The sequence below is a fragment of the Nannizzia gypsea genome, genomic scaffold (genome assembly GCF_000150975.2).
Source record: "Nannizzia gypsea CBS 118893 supercont1.3 genomic scaffold, whole genome shotgun sequence".
Classification (NCBI taxonomy): domain Eukaryota; kingdom Fungi; phylum Ascomycota; class Eurotiomycetes; order Onygenales; family Arthrodermataceae; genus Nannizzia; species Nannizzia gypsea.
Genome location: NW_003345199.1, coordinates 1,619,969 through 1,635,830, shown reverse-complemented (window position 1 = coordinate 1,635,830; position 15,862 = coordinate 1,619,969). Strand labels below are relative to the sequence as shown.

At 47.5% G+C, this 15,862-nt stretch overlaps 6 protein-coding genes across 6 annotated transcripts; 5 read left to right on the top strand and 1 right to left on the bottom strand.

Moving 5' to 3' along the window:
* Positions 1–499: 499 nt before the first annotated feature.
* Positions 500–4,480, top strand: MGYG_04022 (RNA directed RNA polymerase; the record flags this gene model as incomplete). The annotated part of the gene is made up of 3 exons (XM_003173801.1): positions 500–1,171; positions 1,209–2,526; positions 2,733–4,480. 3 exons carry the CDS (start codon positions 500–502, stop codon positions 4,478–4,480), a joined length of 3,738 nt encoding a protein of 1,245 aa, XP_003173849.1.
* A 1,680-nt stretch (positions 4,481–6,160) lies between these two features.
* On the top strand, positions 6,161–7,786 carry MGYG_04021 (hypothetical protein; the record flags this gene model as incomplete). The annotated part of the gene is made up of 2 exons (XM_003173800.1): positions 6,161–6,467; positions 6,546–7,786. The coding sequence occupies 2 exons, from the start codon at positions 6,161–6,163 to the stop codon at positions 7,784–7,786; spliced, it is 1,548 nt and encodes a 515-aa protein (XP_003173848.1).
* A 2,094-nt stretch (positions 7,787–9,880) lies between these two features.
* Positions 9,881–10,771, top strand: MGYG_04019 (hypothetical protein; the record flags this gene model as incomplete). Its single annotated transcript, XM_003173799.1, has 2 exons — positions 9,881–10,307; positions 10,359–10,771. 2 exons carry the CDS (start codon positions 9,881–9,883, stop codon positions 10,769–10,771), a joined length of 840 nt encoding a protein of 279 aa, XP_003173847.1.
* Positions 10,772–11,512: 741 nt separating this feature from the next.
* Positions 11,513–12,919, top strand: MGYG_04018 (lipase 3; the record flags this gene model as incomplete). The annotated part of the gene is made up of 1 exon (XM_003173798.1): positions 11,513–12,919. One exon carries the CDS (start codon positions 11,513–11,515, stop codon positions 12,917–12,919), a length of 1,407 nt encoding a protein of 468 aa, XP_003173846.1.
* Positions 12,920–13,437: 518 nt separating this feature from the next.
* Positions 13,438–14,008, top strand: MGYG_04017 (hypothetical protein; the record flags this gene model as incomplete). The annotated part of the gene is made up of 3 exons (XM_003173797.1): positions 13,438–13,588; positions 13,639–13,745; positions 13,802–14,008. The coding sequence occupies 3 exons, from the start codon at positions 13,438–13,440 to the stop codon at positions 14,006–14,008; spliced, it is 465 nt and encodes a 154-aa protein (XP_003173845.1).
* Positions 14,009–14,572: 564 nt separating this feature from the next.
* On the bottom strand, positions 14,573–15,654 carry MGYG_04016 (hypothetical protein; the record flags this gene model as incomplete). The annotated part of the gene is made up of 2 exons (XM_003173796.1): positions 14,573–15,266; positions 15,338–15,654. 2 exons carry the CDS (start codon positions 15,652–15,654, stop codon positions 14,573–14,575), a joined length of 1,011 nt encoding a protein of 336 aa, XP_003173844.1.
* Positions 15,655–15,862: the final 208 nt, after the last annotated feature.

Here is a 15,862-nt window from a genome sequence, read left to right as displayed (position 1 = left end):
CTCGCTGGCTTCTTTATTTAGCGCTGGTGATGCTCGCCCCTCGCTCCTGCAGAAGTTCCAAGCCTTTCTTTATCAGCCAACTAGTTACCAACAACTCGCGACAGGGGGAAATCCTCAACCTCACGACCACACACAAGACACTGTCTATCCTGTTGACAGCCTCGCAGACCTGTCAATTCACAGCAATGATACTTCTCTGGCCTTTTTAGCGCTCTCGTTAGTTGTTTTCTGCGTTGTCCTTCGCGTCGAACGTTTGTTTTGGAGCGCCTTGTCTTCTCCCTCAACGGTATTTTGATATCGACGTCCACATCGTAACCGCTGACGTCTTGCATGGCGGGGTCCTGATTTCCATTCCAACTGGATACTGTCAGGTATATATTATGTCGTCGTACCTGCGTCTGATTGACATTCATTTACAATTTTTCTTCTGGCAAAGCTAACGTTTAAAGTAGTGGTTACATGTGCATCACTTGGTTTACCGGTTCCCGCTGATACCACAATGGACAAGCAACGAAAGAAGTCCGGAGAAGAGCTTAATCGGATAATTGAAGACATAAACATTGGTTTTGACCTCGATTTAATGCCTACACAATCATGTTCTTCCTCTCAAGAGCGTACTGATGAACAGCAATGTGCCAAATATATTGACTACCTATACTGGAATGGCGCTCTCGAAAAGGTCATACCTATGTTATCTGAGTTGGATAGAGACGAATTTCCCGATCGTCAAAGTAATGAAAAAAGCTTGCGTGATTATTTCGCGCACCCGCTTTCATCTACTGCGCTACGGCTTGGATTCGACAAGCGTGTGAGACTACGTTCTGAGAAAGAAAAGGCCCAAGTTTACAAATTTTGGCGCGAAAAGCTATACGATGAGACCTGGATTGTGAAGGAATCATTGGCTAACAACACATCTCCTGCACGAAAGCCCGTCCTTGAGGCAACGCCAACTGTTATTACTCTAGGTGAATGCACGCCCGAAACAAACACCAACAAATCAGCTAAGCGGAAGAACAATAACAATCCTGAGGTATTTTGCACTGCGCCTTCATCCCCAATTTCTGATTTTGATGCATATTCCTCATCCGATGTTTGCGAGGATGGCTACGGTTCTGATACCTACACGCTCTCCGATTACGATAAGTTTGATGGGTTTGATTTTGATTTTGCTGTAGAAGCTTTGACTGATATTGATGGTGAGAATCCAGACTCCCTCTAAGAGGCGCAAGCAGCTAAAACTTGGAGATTGTGGAATTACTGCCAGCGCACCCCCGACAATGCCCGCGCTGTTTATGACGCCGCCTCGAAATGATAAGTTGCAGACCAAAATAAACAATGGGATGATAGTGAAGAAAAGTCCTAGCCACACCCCGCGTCTGGAGCTGTCTAGATCGAAGAGCATTTCGTTCAATAGTTGTACCAGCCGTAGTACAAGCTGTTCTTCGAAGACTGTACCTACGGTCCCAAATTCTCGCAATACCACCCCTTCGACCTCTTTTGCAAACAGCAAGTTTGAATTATCAGCCGAGCCATACCCGGTCACAAGTATCTCGCTCGGTGTTACCGACTCACAAAAAGACAAGTTCAATATAGTAATTTCGGACTTGGTGGAAAATGGCCCGTTTTCTAAAAAAACCGCATGGTTCAAAGCTATTCCACTAAGGTTTCGATATGAAGTTGAACGTTTGGCACGGGCATGTGATATCTCTCCCGAGACCATACTCTCGGAAGATGTGCTTCTTAAAACCCAATCTTACGAAGCACTTCTTGAACTTATGAGCCGTAGACCATACAAGAACAAGATTGAAAAGTCTAAAACGAGTGTTTGGAGAATGGCAGTCGAAAATTATACCGACTCAGATAGTGGAACCATGGTCGTTTTGAGTGGCCAGCTGGAGTGGAAAAATGAACAATTCACACTTGTCCTGAACCCACTAAAGGTTGATAAAAGCCACAGATTTGCTCGAAGATTCGGGGCAGACAGATTTCTGGAAATATTGCTACCCACGGAGCATCCCAAGAAAACTGGACTTGATGCAGAAATTTACAGTAAGGCTTTAGCCATATGGCTTTGCGCAAAGGATCACCATCTATTTGGCCGTAGATGGCGCGCATTCTACCAGGAGGACCTTAAGTCAAAATCGAAGACAACATCTTCTAGTGGCTCGGACCGCAAAGTGTCCCTATTTGCAGTTGACGGTGATGATTTCCTTAAGATTCCCCCAACGGTTTCGTCAATGAACGAGACGTCCGGAAAACATACGCCGATGATAATTAAGCAGCTGGTTGATTGGCACATTCGCTATGATAGGAACACACACCAGGAATACTCTAAATTGTTCGCTAGAATCCGCCTAGGACTCTCTAGGACCATACCGACCATCACACTCGAGCCAGAGGAGTTCATTTATGACAATGATCCAAGGCAAGAGCAAATGAGCGACGGGTGTGCCATGATGTCGCGCTCATTAGGGCGAGCTATTGCGGATTCCATGCGTCTTCCAAAGGTTCCAGCATGTTTCCAAGGTAGAATTGCTGGAGCTAAGGGGGTATGGGTAGTTGCCAAAGATGACCAAGACATTCACGTGAAGGGAGTCCAAGATTTCGAGACCAAAAGGGGGTATTGGTTGGTTATAAATGCGTCCCAACTGAAAGTCCAGCCTCCGCCTTGTGATACCAGAGTGATGCTAGATAAGCACCAATTGACTTTCGACGTTTCTTCCTACTCCCAGAATCTCCAGCCGGCGCTTTTAAACCCACAGTTTTTTATGGTACTGCAAGACAGGGGTATCAAAAAGGAGTAATGCGTTCTCTTATCCAAGAGGAGGCGGATGAACATTACAAGAAATTGATCCAAATCTTATTAAACGGAGATTCTGCAGCTTGCCGAGCTTGGGCCCAGCAAGTGAGAGACTCGTCCTCTCATGTTACGGCCCTGAATGACACCGCGTTCCCTCAAAGTACCATTAGACGGGTGAACATGCTTCTTGATGCCGGTTATCTGCCCTCAAAACTGTTATTCGTATGGGAACTCTTCAAACAACATTTTATAGATGGCTTTGTCAAACGGTTAGACGCCATCAAAATAAAAATCTCCAAGTCGACATACGCATATTGCATACCCGACCACTATGGAGTGCTTGAAGAAGGCGAGATTTACCTAGATTTTGGAGATACCTGGGAAGACGGCACCACTGACTTGGATGGTATCGATGTGTTGGTTAGTCGAGCGCCTGCTCATTTTCCTAGTGACGTCCAGAAATGTCGAGCTGTCTATCGCCCCGAGCTAAGACACTTGAAGAACGTGGCTATCTTCTCCACCAAAGGAAAGGTTCCCCTTGCTTCTCTACTCTCCGGCGGCGATTATGATGGCGATCAAGTTTGGGTTTGCTGGGAGCCGGAAATTGTCAAACCCTTCGTCAACTATCCCATGCCGGACATTCCAAAACCCGAGGAATATGGCCTGGTAAAAGTATCTCAGCGCATCAGGGATATGCCATTCGACGATTTCATGGAAAATTCTTTCCTGTTTAACATGTGGCAGAACCCACTTGGCTTGTGCACCTTCAAGCATGAGAAGTATTGCTACCATACGGGTGGCATTGGGTCCTATCTAGCAATACATTTCTCTGGTCTGCTTAGCCATCTTGCTGATATACGGAAGTTAGGGTACATATATCCGGAAGAAAACATGCAAAAATACCGCAGCAGCCTGGGTCCTCCAACTCCAGATCTTCCAGCTTATAAAGACGACAAGAAAGCTGAACAGGACAACAAGAAGCGTGAACCGAAGATGGATAACATCCTTGACTTCCTGAAATTTTCTGTAATTAAAGATGTTCAAAATAACATTTACGCTCGCCTAGATAAGGACTGCCCTCCGAAAACTATCGACAAGGTTGATGGAGATCTCACAGCAATCTGGAAAACAGTTTGGGACCGCGCAACTGCTGAAAAGAACGCTGGGCGCCCTAATTTACTGATTGCTATCCAAGGCACCCAAGCTTCTCAAGGTATCAAAGGTTTCCGGGAGCAGATTGAGAAAGCCTTTAATAACTATAAGGAATTGCCTGATAAAATGTCCTACGGAGCCAAAGTTACCTTTGCTGCCGAGTCCTTAATGGCTATTCAGCCTCCTGATATCGACCATCCTCTTTGTGCTGCCTGGAAAGAGTCAGCTTACGAATGGAGGAACATACTGGCATCATGTGCGTACTCCGACCACCCAGGCTGGTTTGTATGGCATGCCGCCTTCAAGAACCTTTGCGATATGAAGGCTCGAGCTGTTGGCGACTGGTACAGCGTTACGGCGCCCATTTACCATCGGCTGGCTATGAACAAGTCAATGATGAAGAAAATCGAGACAGAGCGTCATAAGGCAGAGACAGAGGAAGAGCTATTGCTCCTGAGATCCTTCGAGGAACAAGAGATTCTTGACAACGATAGTGACGATGACGATGATTTGTTTTCAGTTGCATAATCTTGATTTTGGATACCTGACTTTTTCACATTCTTCTTCTTTTACACCTTTTTTCTATGTTGCGCGAGATACCCTTATTTCCTTTTCCTTCCCTACGAGCGCAACATACCCTTCAGCAAGCGAACATCTGACAAATGATTATTTTGATAGACAAAAGGATAGAGTGTTGGAGTACAAGTACCTGAGTACTATCTGCGTTTTTCTGGTTCTTTCATGTGAAACCCACTGGCCCCCTCGATACGCTACGAGTTAGCCGTGATGAAACCTTGACAGTTTGGTTTGTTGGGATTATCGACTTTTTATCTTGTTCCGTTCTAGGCCACGGAGTTCCATGACTTGTACCATGTACGATTATTCATATGCCTAATGGTTATCTAAGGCAAAGGTGTTACTGGGTTTATCCATGCGTGCTGTTTGATGAGATGGAGTGCCCGGTTCCGATCACGATACCCCACGAACTATGCGTCTTTCATGTTCGATTAGGTTTTTCTAGAATCCGATGCAGTGTTTGACGCTTACGCTTCATCCCCAGACGTGGTCGCATCCTTCTGCCTGTAGAAGTACCTGTAGAAGTACCTGTACTTAGTCCGCCTTGTCCCAGCGCAGCGCGACTCGTTAGTTAACCCGTCTTCCCCGTTGGTGTTTTACGTAAATGACAAACCACGTGTTTTGCGATGAGCTGGTCTCGTCTCAATACGAGGATATGTGACGGATCAACTCTGGCATCTAGTATCGGAAGAGCAAGTGTTGACAGTCAAGCTGCAGCAAACACATGAGATATCAGGCCATGTTTCCATCTAGTTTGCCTTATCGCGGCTCTCCTTCTATCTCTCTATCGCTTCCCTTTCGACCGCGCGGAAGTCCTTATCGCCCTTATCGTTATCTGATTAGATAAACATCAAATCAAAAGTCTTGGCAGGCGCGACTTGATACCTTCCCAATACGGAAACAGGGCGCTTCCCGTCCCCCACGAATCAGCGAGCAGCAAACCATGACTAATCCAAAATCACATGCTTCACCCCAAACAGTCACATGTCACGAGCTTCTTTTTTCCCTTTTTTCCCTTTTTTTGGCTGTTTTTTCGTTGTTTTTTTCGTCTTTTAATGCGAAGTTTCAAGGCGAGAGAAGGAAGAGTTTTTTCTATAGAAGTTTCCGGCCTTTAGATCCGACGTGCTCGCTGAATTGCGCTCCGTGGATGGCGCTTCCCGTGTGATTGGCATCTGATTGGCATCTAAAGTAGTGACATTGCTGTGTCGACGATGAGCTCACTGGTCGACTAAAGCAACTAACTGCCTAGGGTTGTGGATACCCGCCTCGAGGCTGAGCTTCTTTTTTTCTTCTCTTTTATCACACGCAGGTTGTCCCCCAACCCTTGAAACTCCGCCCAGCAAGCTCGAGGCCTCCTTCTTCCGCCTCCTCTTCTCTTCTCTGCCCTCTCGTCCTGTGCCATCACTCGTCCTTGGTCGTGGGAAGCCAGATATCTACAACGACAACGCCCGTCAAAGCCTGTCGAAAGCGCTGAGACTCGTGCTAATATAACTAGATCACCCCCCCGACGCCAAGAACAAACTACCCGTCGTCTTTCACGTGAAACCCGCAAAACCGCAGAGCGACGACGAGCAGGCGAACAGAAAGGCGGTTGTTGTTGTTGCTCTTGTTGAGCGCGGTTGGGACATGACAATGATTCAGGCCTCCCCGCCGAGTAATGCAGGAAGCCAGGCTGCTCTCCAGCAGCTCGAGTCGCAGAATACCCCGTCGGCCCTTCCTGGCTATACGCCACAATCACAGCAGCTGCAGCAGCAGTCACAGGTCATGACCATGACGGACTCTCCTCCTCCCCAATACCATCCTCCCAGCGCGGAGCAGGCAAACTCCAATGACATGGAGGTCGACAGCGTCGGCAGTGACACTCGCTCGAGACGCGGTACCAGTGTCATCTCTATGGACGATATCGAGGCCGCTCAGGCCCTGGAAGGACTACGCTCAGGTACGATGAATCTTCCCATGTCAACCACCCGTTCTTCTTTCCAAAGACCCTTAGCTGACTCGTACTGCGATCAAATAGAATATACACATACTCCTGTCCCGTCAAGGACTCCCAATAATTCCGCCTCTCAAGCTCCGGAATCAACAGAGCCGGAGCCGTTGCTGTCCCTGATCACATCACACCCGTTGCTATCTTCCGCCATTAATAGTTCCATGTCGGTCTACACATCATCCAAAACATACTCTCCCAAGTTTAAATACGGAGCCGAGTTCATTGAGCGGAACATTGGCCCCCAAGTCCTGAACACCGTGGGCTCGGTTGGCAGACGGACCGGGGTTGAAGGTGGCCTCCGCTGGGCCCTCCAGCGAAGAGAGAGCGTTAACAACAGTTCTAAACCCAATGCCAATTCCAGCTCCGGCAGCAGCAATAATCAAGCTGTTGAGACTGCAGATATTGAGAAAGGCATGCACGATCTCCGGACTAGCCATTCAAGACGGTCATCAACCCTTTCGTCCGAACCCCTACCACCTTATGATAATGTTTCTTCCCCGAAATATGATGAACTGTACAAGGGAAATCAACAGCCCCAGCAGCAGTCTCAGACACAGTACTCCTGGCAAAACCGACTCATGATATCCACCTCGGGTCTCGGAGTAGCGATGAGCGAAGAGTCGCTGAGAAGCCTGACATATTGTCTCACCTGGCTGCAGTGGGCAAATACACGAATTGGGACGTCCGTGGGCAGTCTGAAGGAAGCTCTCAGAGAATGGGACTCTACCAACCAGTCGAATACGGAAAACAAGGCGAGTGAAGAAGGTACCCAGCAGCAGAGTCCAGCTGTACTCTCACAGCAAATCCAGCAGGTTAAAGGAGACGTCCTGCAGACGCTAAAAATGGTTGTCGACGTTGTGTCCAAGTACGCTGGCGGAGCCCTGCCAGAGAACGCCCGCAACCTCGTCCGAAGGCACCTCACATCCCTCCCCCAGCGGTTCCGTATCGCGTTCAACTCCAACGTACCCGCAGACGGCTCTGCACCTGAATCCGAAATGAGAACCAGAGCTTTCCGCGTCCTTGTACTGGCTGAAGAAGGCCTTGATATGATGGGCCAAGTCAGCAAGGTCGTAAATGATACCTTGGTCAGCGCCGAAAACTGGTGTGATACACTCCGACGACCGAAGCCATCCGCCAGTATTAACAACAACAATACCAACACCAACACCCAAAATATGCCACAGCCTCCTCCTTTTGAAGGTGACTTGGACCGCAAGGTTCCTATTCCCATGCCAGCTCAACGGGAAGACGTGGAGATGGACGGATGAAAAGAGAAAAATAATTTACTTGTCTCTCCTGAGATAATCTAATGCCCCTATATATACGGCCACCATCTGTCTCGTTCCTCGTCTTCTGAATGCGTCTGTAGTCCCTTTGAGCCTCTCATCTGCTGTGTTTTTTCCTGTTTCTTTCTTTATACCCCCTTATTGTTCCAAAACTTGAAAGGCCATGGGCCAAACATCTCCTTTTCTCTTCATACTATCGTCCTCTTACGGTCTTTGCACTACTATCTCACTGTATTCTGGCTGTTAAATATGCTACTATCGTGTTCTAACTGGGCGTTTTTCCTTGGGAGTCGGATATGCTGAAAATTCGTTCTTTAGTAGACTCATAAACTGTTTAGGACTCTGTTCAGTCGTATTCTAATAAATGGCCTTGTCTTTAAGCTGTTCTTGCCCCTTGTAGGAGGTGCTTAGTCTCTCGTTCCGTTTTACTAGACATAATAACACTAACTACAACCTCCTTGTGTATAGCCTTGCCTAGACATATGACTACTATAGAGAAGAAGTATAGCAGATATAGGAAGAATATATCCTGTCTTCAAGCCAACAACTACTTTACCTATTTACTAGTTACATCCCTGGATGGACAAGTCATTCTACAAACTACGAGGTCTTACAGTATCTACGATGGCTACGAGGAGATAGAAGGTAGAAACGACAACGAACTTTAGTATTTTTTGTTTTGTACATGATCGCGAACATAACAGGCATACAGGCAAACGTACATGCAGACAAACATACAAGCAACCAGACAGTAAAAGCAGATTCTTTTTTTTTGGAGGTTTTTTGTTTTAATGATTTTTTTTTTTTGAACAGAAAGCAAGACGCAAGACACAAGACGCAAGAAGCAACCCCTTAGGTCCGCTTCTTTTTCTTTTGGACCTTCTTCTTTTTGCGCCCTTTGGTGATGTTTCCGCGCGATGCGGCGGTTTGCTGCCCTTGACCCTGGGCGAAGGGGTTGTGCGCCGGCACAGGACGAAGGGCCCTCCAGAAGCCCAGTGGCATCTGGAGGGAGAAGCCCCTGGTGGTGTTGTGCACCACGACGCGGTTGATGGACCTCATGGTGAGGATCACACGGCGGACATTACCCCAGCCGTTGTTGTTGTTGTTGTTAGTAGCAGGCATTTTGGATGCTATGGGGTTAATTCAGTGATTGGTATGCAGCTGGGGGGAGAATAGGGGGAGGAGTAGAAGATACTAACCCTGCTGTGGTTGTTTTTTATTTATATAAATATAAATATATGTCCTTTGGTAGGACAGCGAGGGACGACGGTCGAAGTGGTGTTTGCAAGAAACGAGGTGAAGTCGTCTCTTTGGTCGTTTCTTCTCGGTGGACGGTCGTGGTTTGCGTGATGGTAAGATGGAAAGAGGAGAAGGAGGAATCCGATTGAGCAGGGGGTTTTTATAGACGAATTCATCGCCACGGATGCCATCATCACCTCGTCGTCGTCATGAGCATACCGTGGTTGAGAAGATGCTGAAGTTGACGTCGTGATGTCACCGTCGAAGGAGGTACATGCTGGCTGTCGATGTTGAGCTTCAGACCTTGGGTATCAGTGCTCTTAAACAGCCCCTGAACGAGCTCAAAACGGGCCAAAATCACCACCACAAGATAGCTGAGGAAAAGACGGACTTCGCAGCCTGTTTTTTCAGCTCAGAATAGCCCATTTTGGCAGAGATATCGTCCTTGATACGGTGGAGAAGGTGCGAGGGCAGCGACAGCCAGGAGGTATCTTTCTCTATTTAGCATTCCAGTAAATGACGTTACAGGCAAGGACGACCGTTGCCAGCATAGCATCATCGACTCTGCAAGCGCAGTCATGCGGTAGCAGCGAAGTCTATCTGCCTCTTTCTGTTGGAGTCTACGAGCTCGCCCACCTCGAAGCTGCGAGTGCTGGCTGCTGTCCGGCGTCTGAGCTGTGGCCGTAGGCTCTCATTCACTGCTTGGGCTTTGTTGGCGACGGCAACTTCCTGCGTCACCTACATCACACCCTCGACAGCAACGTCGTCACAGCATCGTCATCGTCATCGTCTTACCTCTCCGGGCAGGATCACCTTAGGGCATCGAGCAGCGTCAGCATGGGCAGTACCAACCTTTTCGTGCTTGTCAGGCGTGTGTCGACGTCATTACAAACTGGCACTGGGATAGGGCGGCGTGATGTCCAGTCACAGTCACCGTCACAGTCACAGGCAGAGCAGGAAGAGTATCTCGCCTATGCCCTCTTTATGGCCGACTTCGTCCTCCTCCTAGCGGCAGCAGTATACGTTGTGCTCGTCGTAGTCATTTGCTGGAAGTATATTTTCGCGGCGGTGACGATGATAGGACGGAGCAGTGTTTCAAGATGTCGGCGAGCAGTAGGCCAGGTAGCTGGACGGCACAGACATGGACACAATAGACACGGCAGACGGAGGGGGATAGACGTTGAAGCATATGAAGGGTGCTATACACCCGAAGAACTGGAATTAGAAGACGACGGTGGCCGCGAGGATGACAACGATGATGAAGGTATATTCCTACTACCTTACGTACAACGCTGCTCGATAACTCAGCAGCCAGAAAATGATCTGGCGGAATTAGCACACCAACCTCCTCTTGACGATATTCGCCACTCCTTGGACAACATAGACGGCATGGATTCACTTGGTATTTCTAAATACTTTGATCCTACCACTGGGAAACTAAGACTTGATATCGTGCACCCTACTCAAACGGCGTTGGATAGGATGCTTGGGGAAAAGAAAGAAGGACACAAAAGCATCGCTTGGTATAAAGCGCTCCAAAGATTTTCAGACAATTTTATTCTGAAAGCTCAGGCATGGCTTGACAAAGAGGATGAGAACGATGGTAGGAGTAAACATGGAGAGGCGTCTGTGCTGTGCGATGAGGAGAGCAACAAAGCAGTCCGGCGCATATTACGCGAGCGGGCCGGGAATGGGGGATATGAAGACGCGGAGGACAATATGTATTAATTTCCATTCGGATAAGCCATAATCCAGGCAAATTTATACATATTTTCGCGACTTCGTAGGATATCAAAAACTCACCAAAACACGAGATGTCGTTCCTACAGTTTCCTTTTTATACCCGCAGGAAATCCACCAATGACTAAGCGCGCCTCTCAGCAACCGCGGTTGTGATCGACAAACGGCGCTTGTAAATGACCTTATTGATTAGCCACATAGCAATTAAACAACATCAAACGACATAAAATGATATCAAACATTATGTTAAGCCATGGGTTCCGGAATATCAAATTGGATATGGCAAAGGAGTCGTCGCCGCTGGCGTCTATCACTAGCAGTTAGTTATCAGGTCAGACTTTGTGAGGCACAAAGTGGTTTCATCAACTGGCCACCGAGTCAGTCGTAGGCGTAATAGTTACCACTAACCAGTCGACTGGTTGATGCGCAACTCTTACGTCTATGGTGTTCAATCTCTTTCCATCTAAGAAAATAGTTGAGCAGGAATAGCCTGCCAATCACGCCTTCCCTCAGTATGGGCCGAGGAAGATTCCATGAAGCTCCTATGTATTGTATGAGAAGTAGATTGAAGCTTGTCTCTTCTCCATGGGCCTTATTGATATACTCTCGCTCCCTAATTTTCATGGCTCTCGAGGCATAAACCCTTTTCTTCCCTTTTCCTGAGATACCCTACGCCTCTGCTGCCGTTCTTTCCGACACCTTAAAGCCTAATATAGACTGTAAACAACAATGTTTATCTCCCGACTCGCCCCAACGCTATGTCTCTTCTTGCTCGGCTCTATCTCCTATGCAAACCCCATCGAGTCTGTGGTCCTCCCGCTAGCTGAGGATGTTCCGATTCCTCCCTCTGATGACCCCTTTTACCAACCTCCTCCGGGATATGAAGACGCTGAGCCGGGGACTATCTTGAGGCGCCGCATACCGCCTTTCCCTATTGCTTTGTTCCGGTCTGTTCCGATCGACCTCGCCGCAACCTACCAGGTCCTTTACCGCTCCTCAGATACTTTTGGTGAACCAACAGCCACTGTTTCGACAATCCTTATTCCTCACAACGCCAACATGTCGAGGGTTTTGTCGTACCAAGTTGTTGAAGATGCAGCATTCGTCAACTGTGCTCCGTCATATGCTCTACAGCTCAACTCTGATCCAGGCGGTCTATTTGGAACGATCATTGTGCAAAGTGAGTTGCTTCTCATAACTGCTGCTCTCGAGAACGGTTGGGTTGTCACTATACCGGACTACGAAGGTTCTATTGCTGCCTTCTTGGCGCATTGGCGTGCTGGTTACGCAACTTTAGACGGGATTAGAGCTACTATTGCGTCTTCTCCATTTACTGGCGTAGACCCAGACGCGGTTATAGGCCTCTGGGGTACGTCTGGAGGGAGTGTTGCGAGTGGCTTCGCTGTAGACTTACATTCCACGTACGCTCCAGAGCTGAAAATTGTTGGAGCAGCGCTGGGTGGCCTAGTTCCGAGTATCACCACAGCTTTGCAAAGTCTTAACGAAGGGTTTGACGCTGGAATAATTGTCTCCGGCGTTATTGGGCTTTCACAGGAATATACCTATATGAAACCCATTTTAAGGTCATACCTCATTCCTGAACTTCGGGATAAATTCATGAGTGCAGGCACAAAATGCTCTGGGGCTATCTCTTTGGATTTCAGACAGGAGGATATATTCAGTTACTTTAGGGGAGGGAAAGAGTCTGGTTTATTTGCTGATCCCAGAGTGAAGGTGATTCTCGATCATAACGCTCTGCCTCAAGGAATACCCAAAGCTCCTGTTCTAATTCTCAAGTCAGTAAACGACGAGATTAGCCCCATAGCCGATACAGATGCCCTAGTAGAGAAGTATTGCTCTGAAGGTGCAACTATTGACTACAAACGAGACTTGCTATCTATACATACCGTCTTGGCCGTTACTGGCGCTCCGGAAGCAATCCTTTGGCTCAGAGACCGTTTTGATGGAGTAGAATTGGAGAAAGGATGCAAGACTTCCACCATCTTTATGACACTGCTTCAACCAGGGGCCCTACAAGTTATGTCCAAAGCTATCATCGATAACTTGCTGGATCTCTTGGGGAAGCCCGTTGGACCAAGGTTGACTACTGAGATTGCGCATATTCCTCCTCTCTAAGGGCCAGGCCGTTTCGTTTTCCTTAGCATGTCACTTACTCCATCCTGTTGATTGTCTGCTTGCTATACGACATTCCACCTACAGCCATTTCCGATAGACTCGTTATCCCTACCGTGATGTCAGAGTAGACACCTTATTAGTTTGTCCTTTGGGTTAAGATTAAAATTCCACTTTTGTTCTTTGCTCTTGGTATTTACGGCCGAATAGAAGTATTTACTGTTTGCTACAACAGCTTATATATCAAACCGGCATAAGTATCTAAACAAATATGTATTCTTACATATCGTTCAGATTCTTGACTATAGCTTTACGTTTGTTTGTGTCCGATATAGTTACCGCCAAACAATACTTTGATTCATGTAGGACTAGACCTCTAAAATTCATAGGCTACAAGGCCATAAATAGCCGTGTACTACCAACATTCTATGTTCTCTGCTCTGTCACTACTAACAGCGTACTTGACTTCGTTCACGATCACAGTTCACAGAATTAATCAGATCCCTCCTGGTCACCCCATCATGGTTGAAACAATGGAAAGTAACCTTGTGCTGCTAGTCTTACTTTCGGTGACACTGATACTCGTCATATTTACGGGCCTTATTGCGATGTACTATGGAATCAAGTGCATCATAGCTCTTACTGGTAACACCAGCGATCGGCGAGAGCAAGGTAAGCTTTAAATCACTAGCTCAGCAGCATATTTTCTGACATTCATAAAGGCGCCATGATACCGCTCAGCAATTTCCCCCCGTCAGGGCCTACACCTGAACAACGACCTTCCCAGATTGGAGGCGAGCATTCCGGAGATACCCCCAAGGACACTAAGGTTAGTACCTGCTGTGGTATTGGTATATTCAAGTTTCCGACTAAAAGAAAACATAGGGCGCGAGTAACGAGCCTCGCAGATCCTCTGTCGGTGGTACCTTGTCGTTGCATCATCCATTACCAGCTCCGCCAGCAGGTGCCATTCGAATCTCGGGCCTTGTCCGACAGGGAACTCCTGCAATCCCGGTTAGGGTATCTGAAGCAAGTGGAAGGGTATCACCCGTCGATTTCACCAGCACAAACCGGATGGCTCGTTGGGTATGATTACGCGAATTGGAGCATGGGGTTTTTGATAGTGTTATTCTTAGAGGACAGTTTTGCAATAGACAGGAAACTTGGTAGGCTGGTCAAGATCGCTCGAGTATAGACTTAGACTTATAGAGCACTCTAAGTAGTATAAGTAGATATGGAAAAGCCGAAATATGAGTAAGTCCGTTATGAAAATGTCAGTTATAGTAAGTCTTCAGGGAGCTTCGTAAAGCTGAAAGGGGTATCTGCTGTGGCAGCGATATGAAAATCCATGCTTATGACCTAAGGAAGTAAAAATGACGCAGATCAGCTAGTTCATTGACTATAGAGGCCCATCCATTTACGAGTAAATGGTGTGTATTCCTCGCCTTACCGTCCTCGCCCTAGTCAGGTGTGAGCAAATGGTATAGCGCCAAAGGGTATGATCGCAAAACGGAAGCCCCGATGAGCTATGTTATTATTGATGTCTAATACTTTTCAAGAGGAAGTTACAATAGTCAACTCGCTCCGGCTTTATTGGGTGGGGTATAAACACAGAAGGTCGAGATTGAAACTAACACTGAGTAAGACAGTGGAACATCACTCAGTTCTTCGCCATTTCGCTTCGTCCCCAGTCGTTCCGTTCTCGTTGTTCAAGGTATCGGCCTCATCCATTCCTTCATCATCATCGTCTCGTGGTCTTACGGTACCCGCTCCCGCACCCAAAGGAGCCTCTTCTCCGCCTTTCCAGTTTCCGTCTTCGTCGAAGTACTCGTGAGCATTCTCCGCTGTGATCCAGCCGCCACTTCCAGGTAGAGCTGGAGGTAGGCCACCTGTGTTGTTTCCAGGAAAAATCAGACCATTTTGAAACAAGGCACTACCTTGGAGCTGTTGGTGGAATTCCTCACCTTCGTCCGCATCTTCGTATCTGTCTTCATCATCGTGATCGACAGGATCTGGGTGGAGATTTGAGCAGGCAGATACAGCTTCGAAGAGAGCCTCAATTTGGGACTGAGTCTTTTTATCTTCCTCTTCAGCTGACGTTTCCTGATCGGTAGGTTGGGCGGAAGGAGTAGGCAGAGGAATGATTGTAAGCGAAATGCTATCCTCGTCCACATCCTCGTCCATATTCTCGTCTCCTCCGCTAGTGGTAGCCAGCTGCATGTAAAGGCCTTGCACCGAATCGTTATCGGAGGAATTGGGCAAGGGAAGTCGTTGGATCGCATGTAAAGATATTAATGGGTATGGGATCGCGACACCGCTGGATGTCTCACTAGAAAACAATAGTAGTTTCCTGCCGGAAGTTAGTATAGCTACCACAATGTAGTTAGGAGTAGAGATCCATTAGCATAATAAACAACATACTCAGAAGTAACCCAGACACTGACTCCCTGGAATGATATCTCCTTGTCATCTACCATTGCCTCATCCTCTGCTGTACCAACAGCGGCACCGCGTACTCCCTCCGTCGCGCCATTCGAAGCATCCGTAGAAGCAGACGACCGTAGATTATTCAAAGCGGGAGACGCCAATAAGTCACGCTCGAGGATGACGACTTTACATCTTTCGCTGAAGTGGTGTAGAATTGGCGGCCCAGAGTAGAACGAGGCAGGCGTTCGCGACTGATGTTCCGCAAGAGGTATGAATGAGGAGGTATTCGGTGCTTCGCGGAGGACTTCCATTGTAATAATGAACTGTAGTTTCAGTATTGGCACTTGCTCGCCCGAATGGTCAATTGGAAGAGTGTCTTTTGTTTGTTTTGGAGGCTGAGGGAGGCTTGTTGAAAGACGTTGAGGGGGCTTGGTGGAGTAAGAAAAAAATGATAACAATGATAAGATCAAACCTTGTTCCAACGTCATCTCTTAAACTAACTACTTGCTGCCAATCACC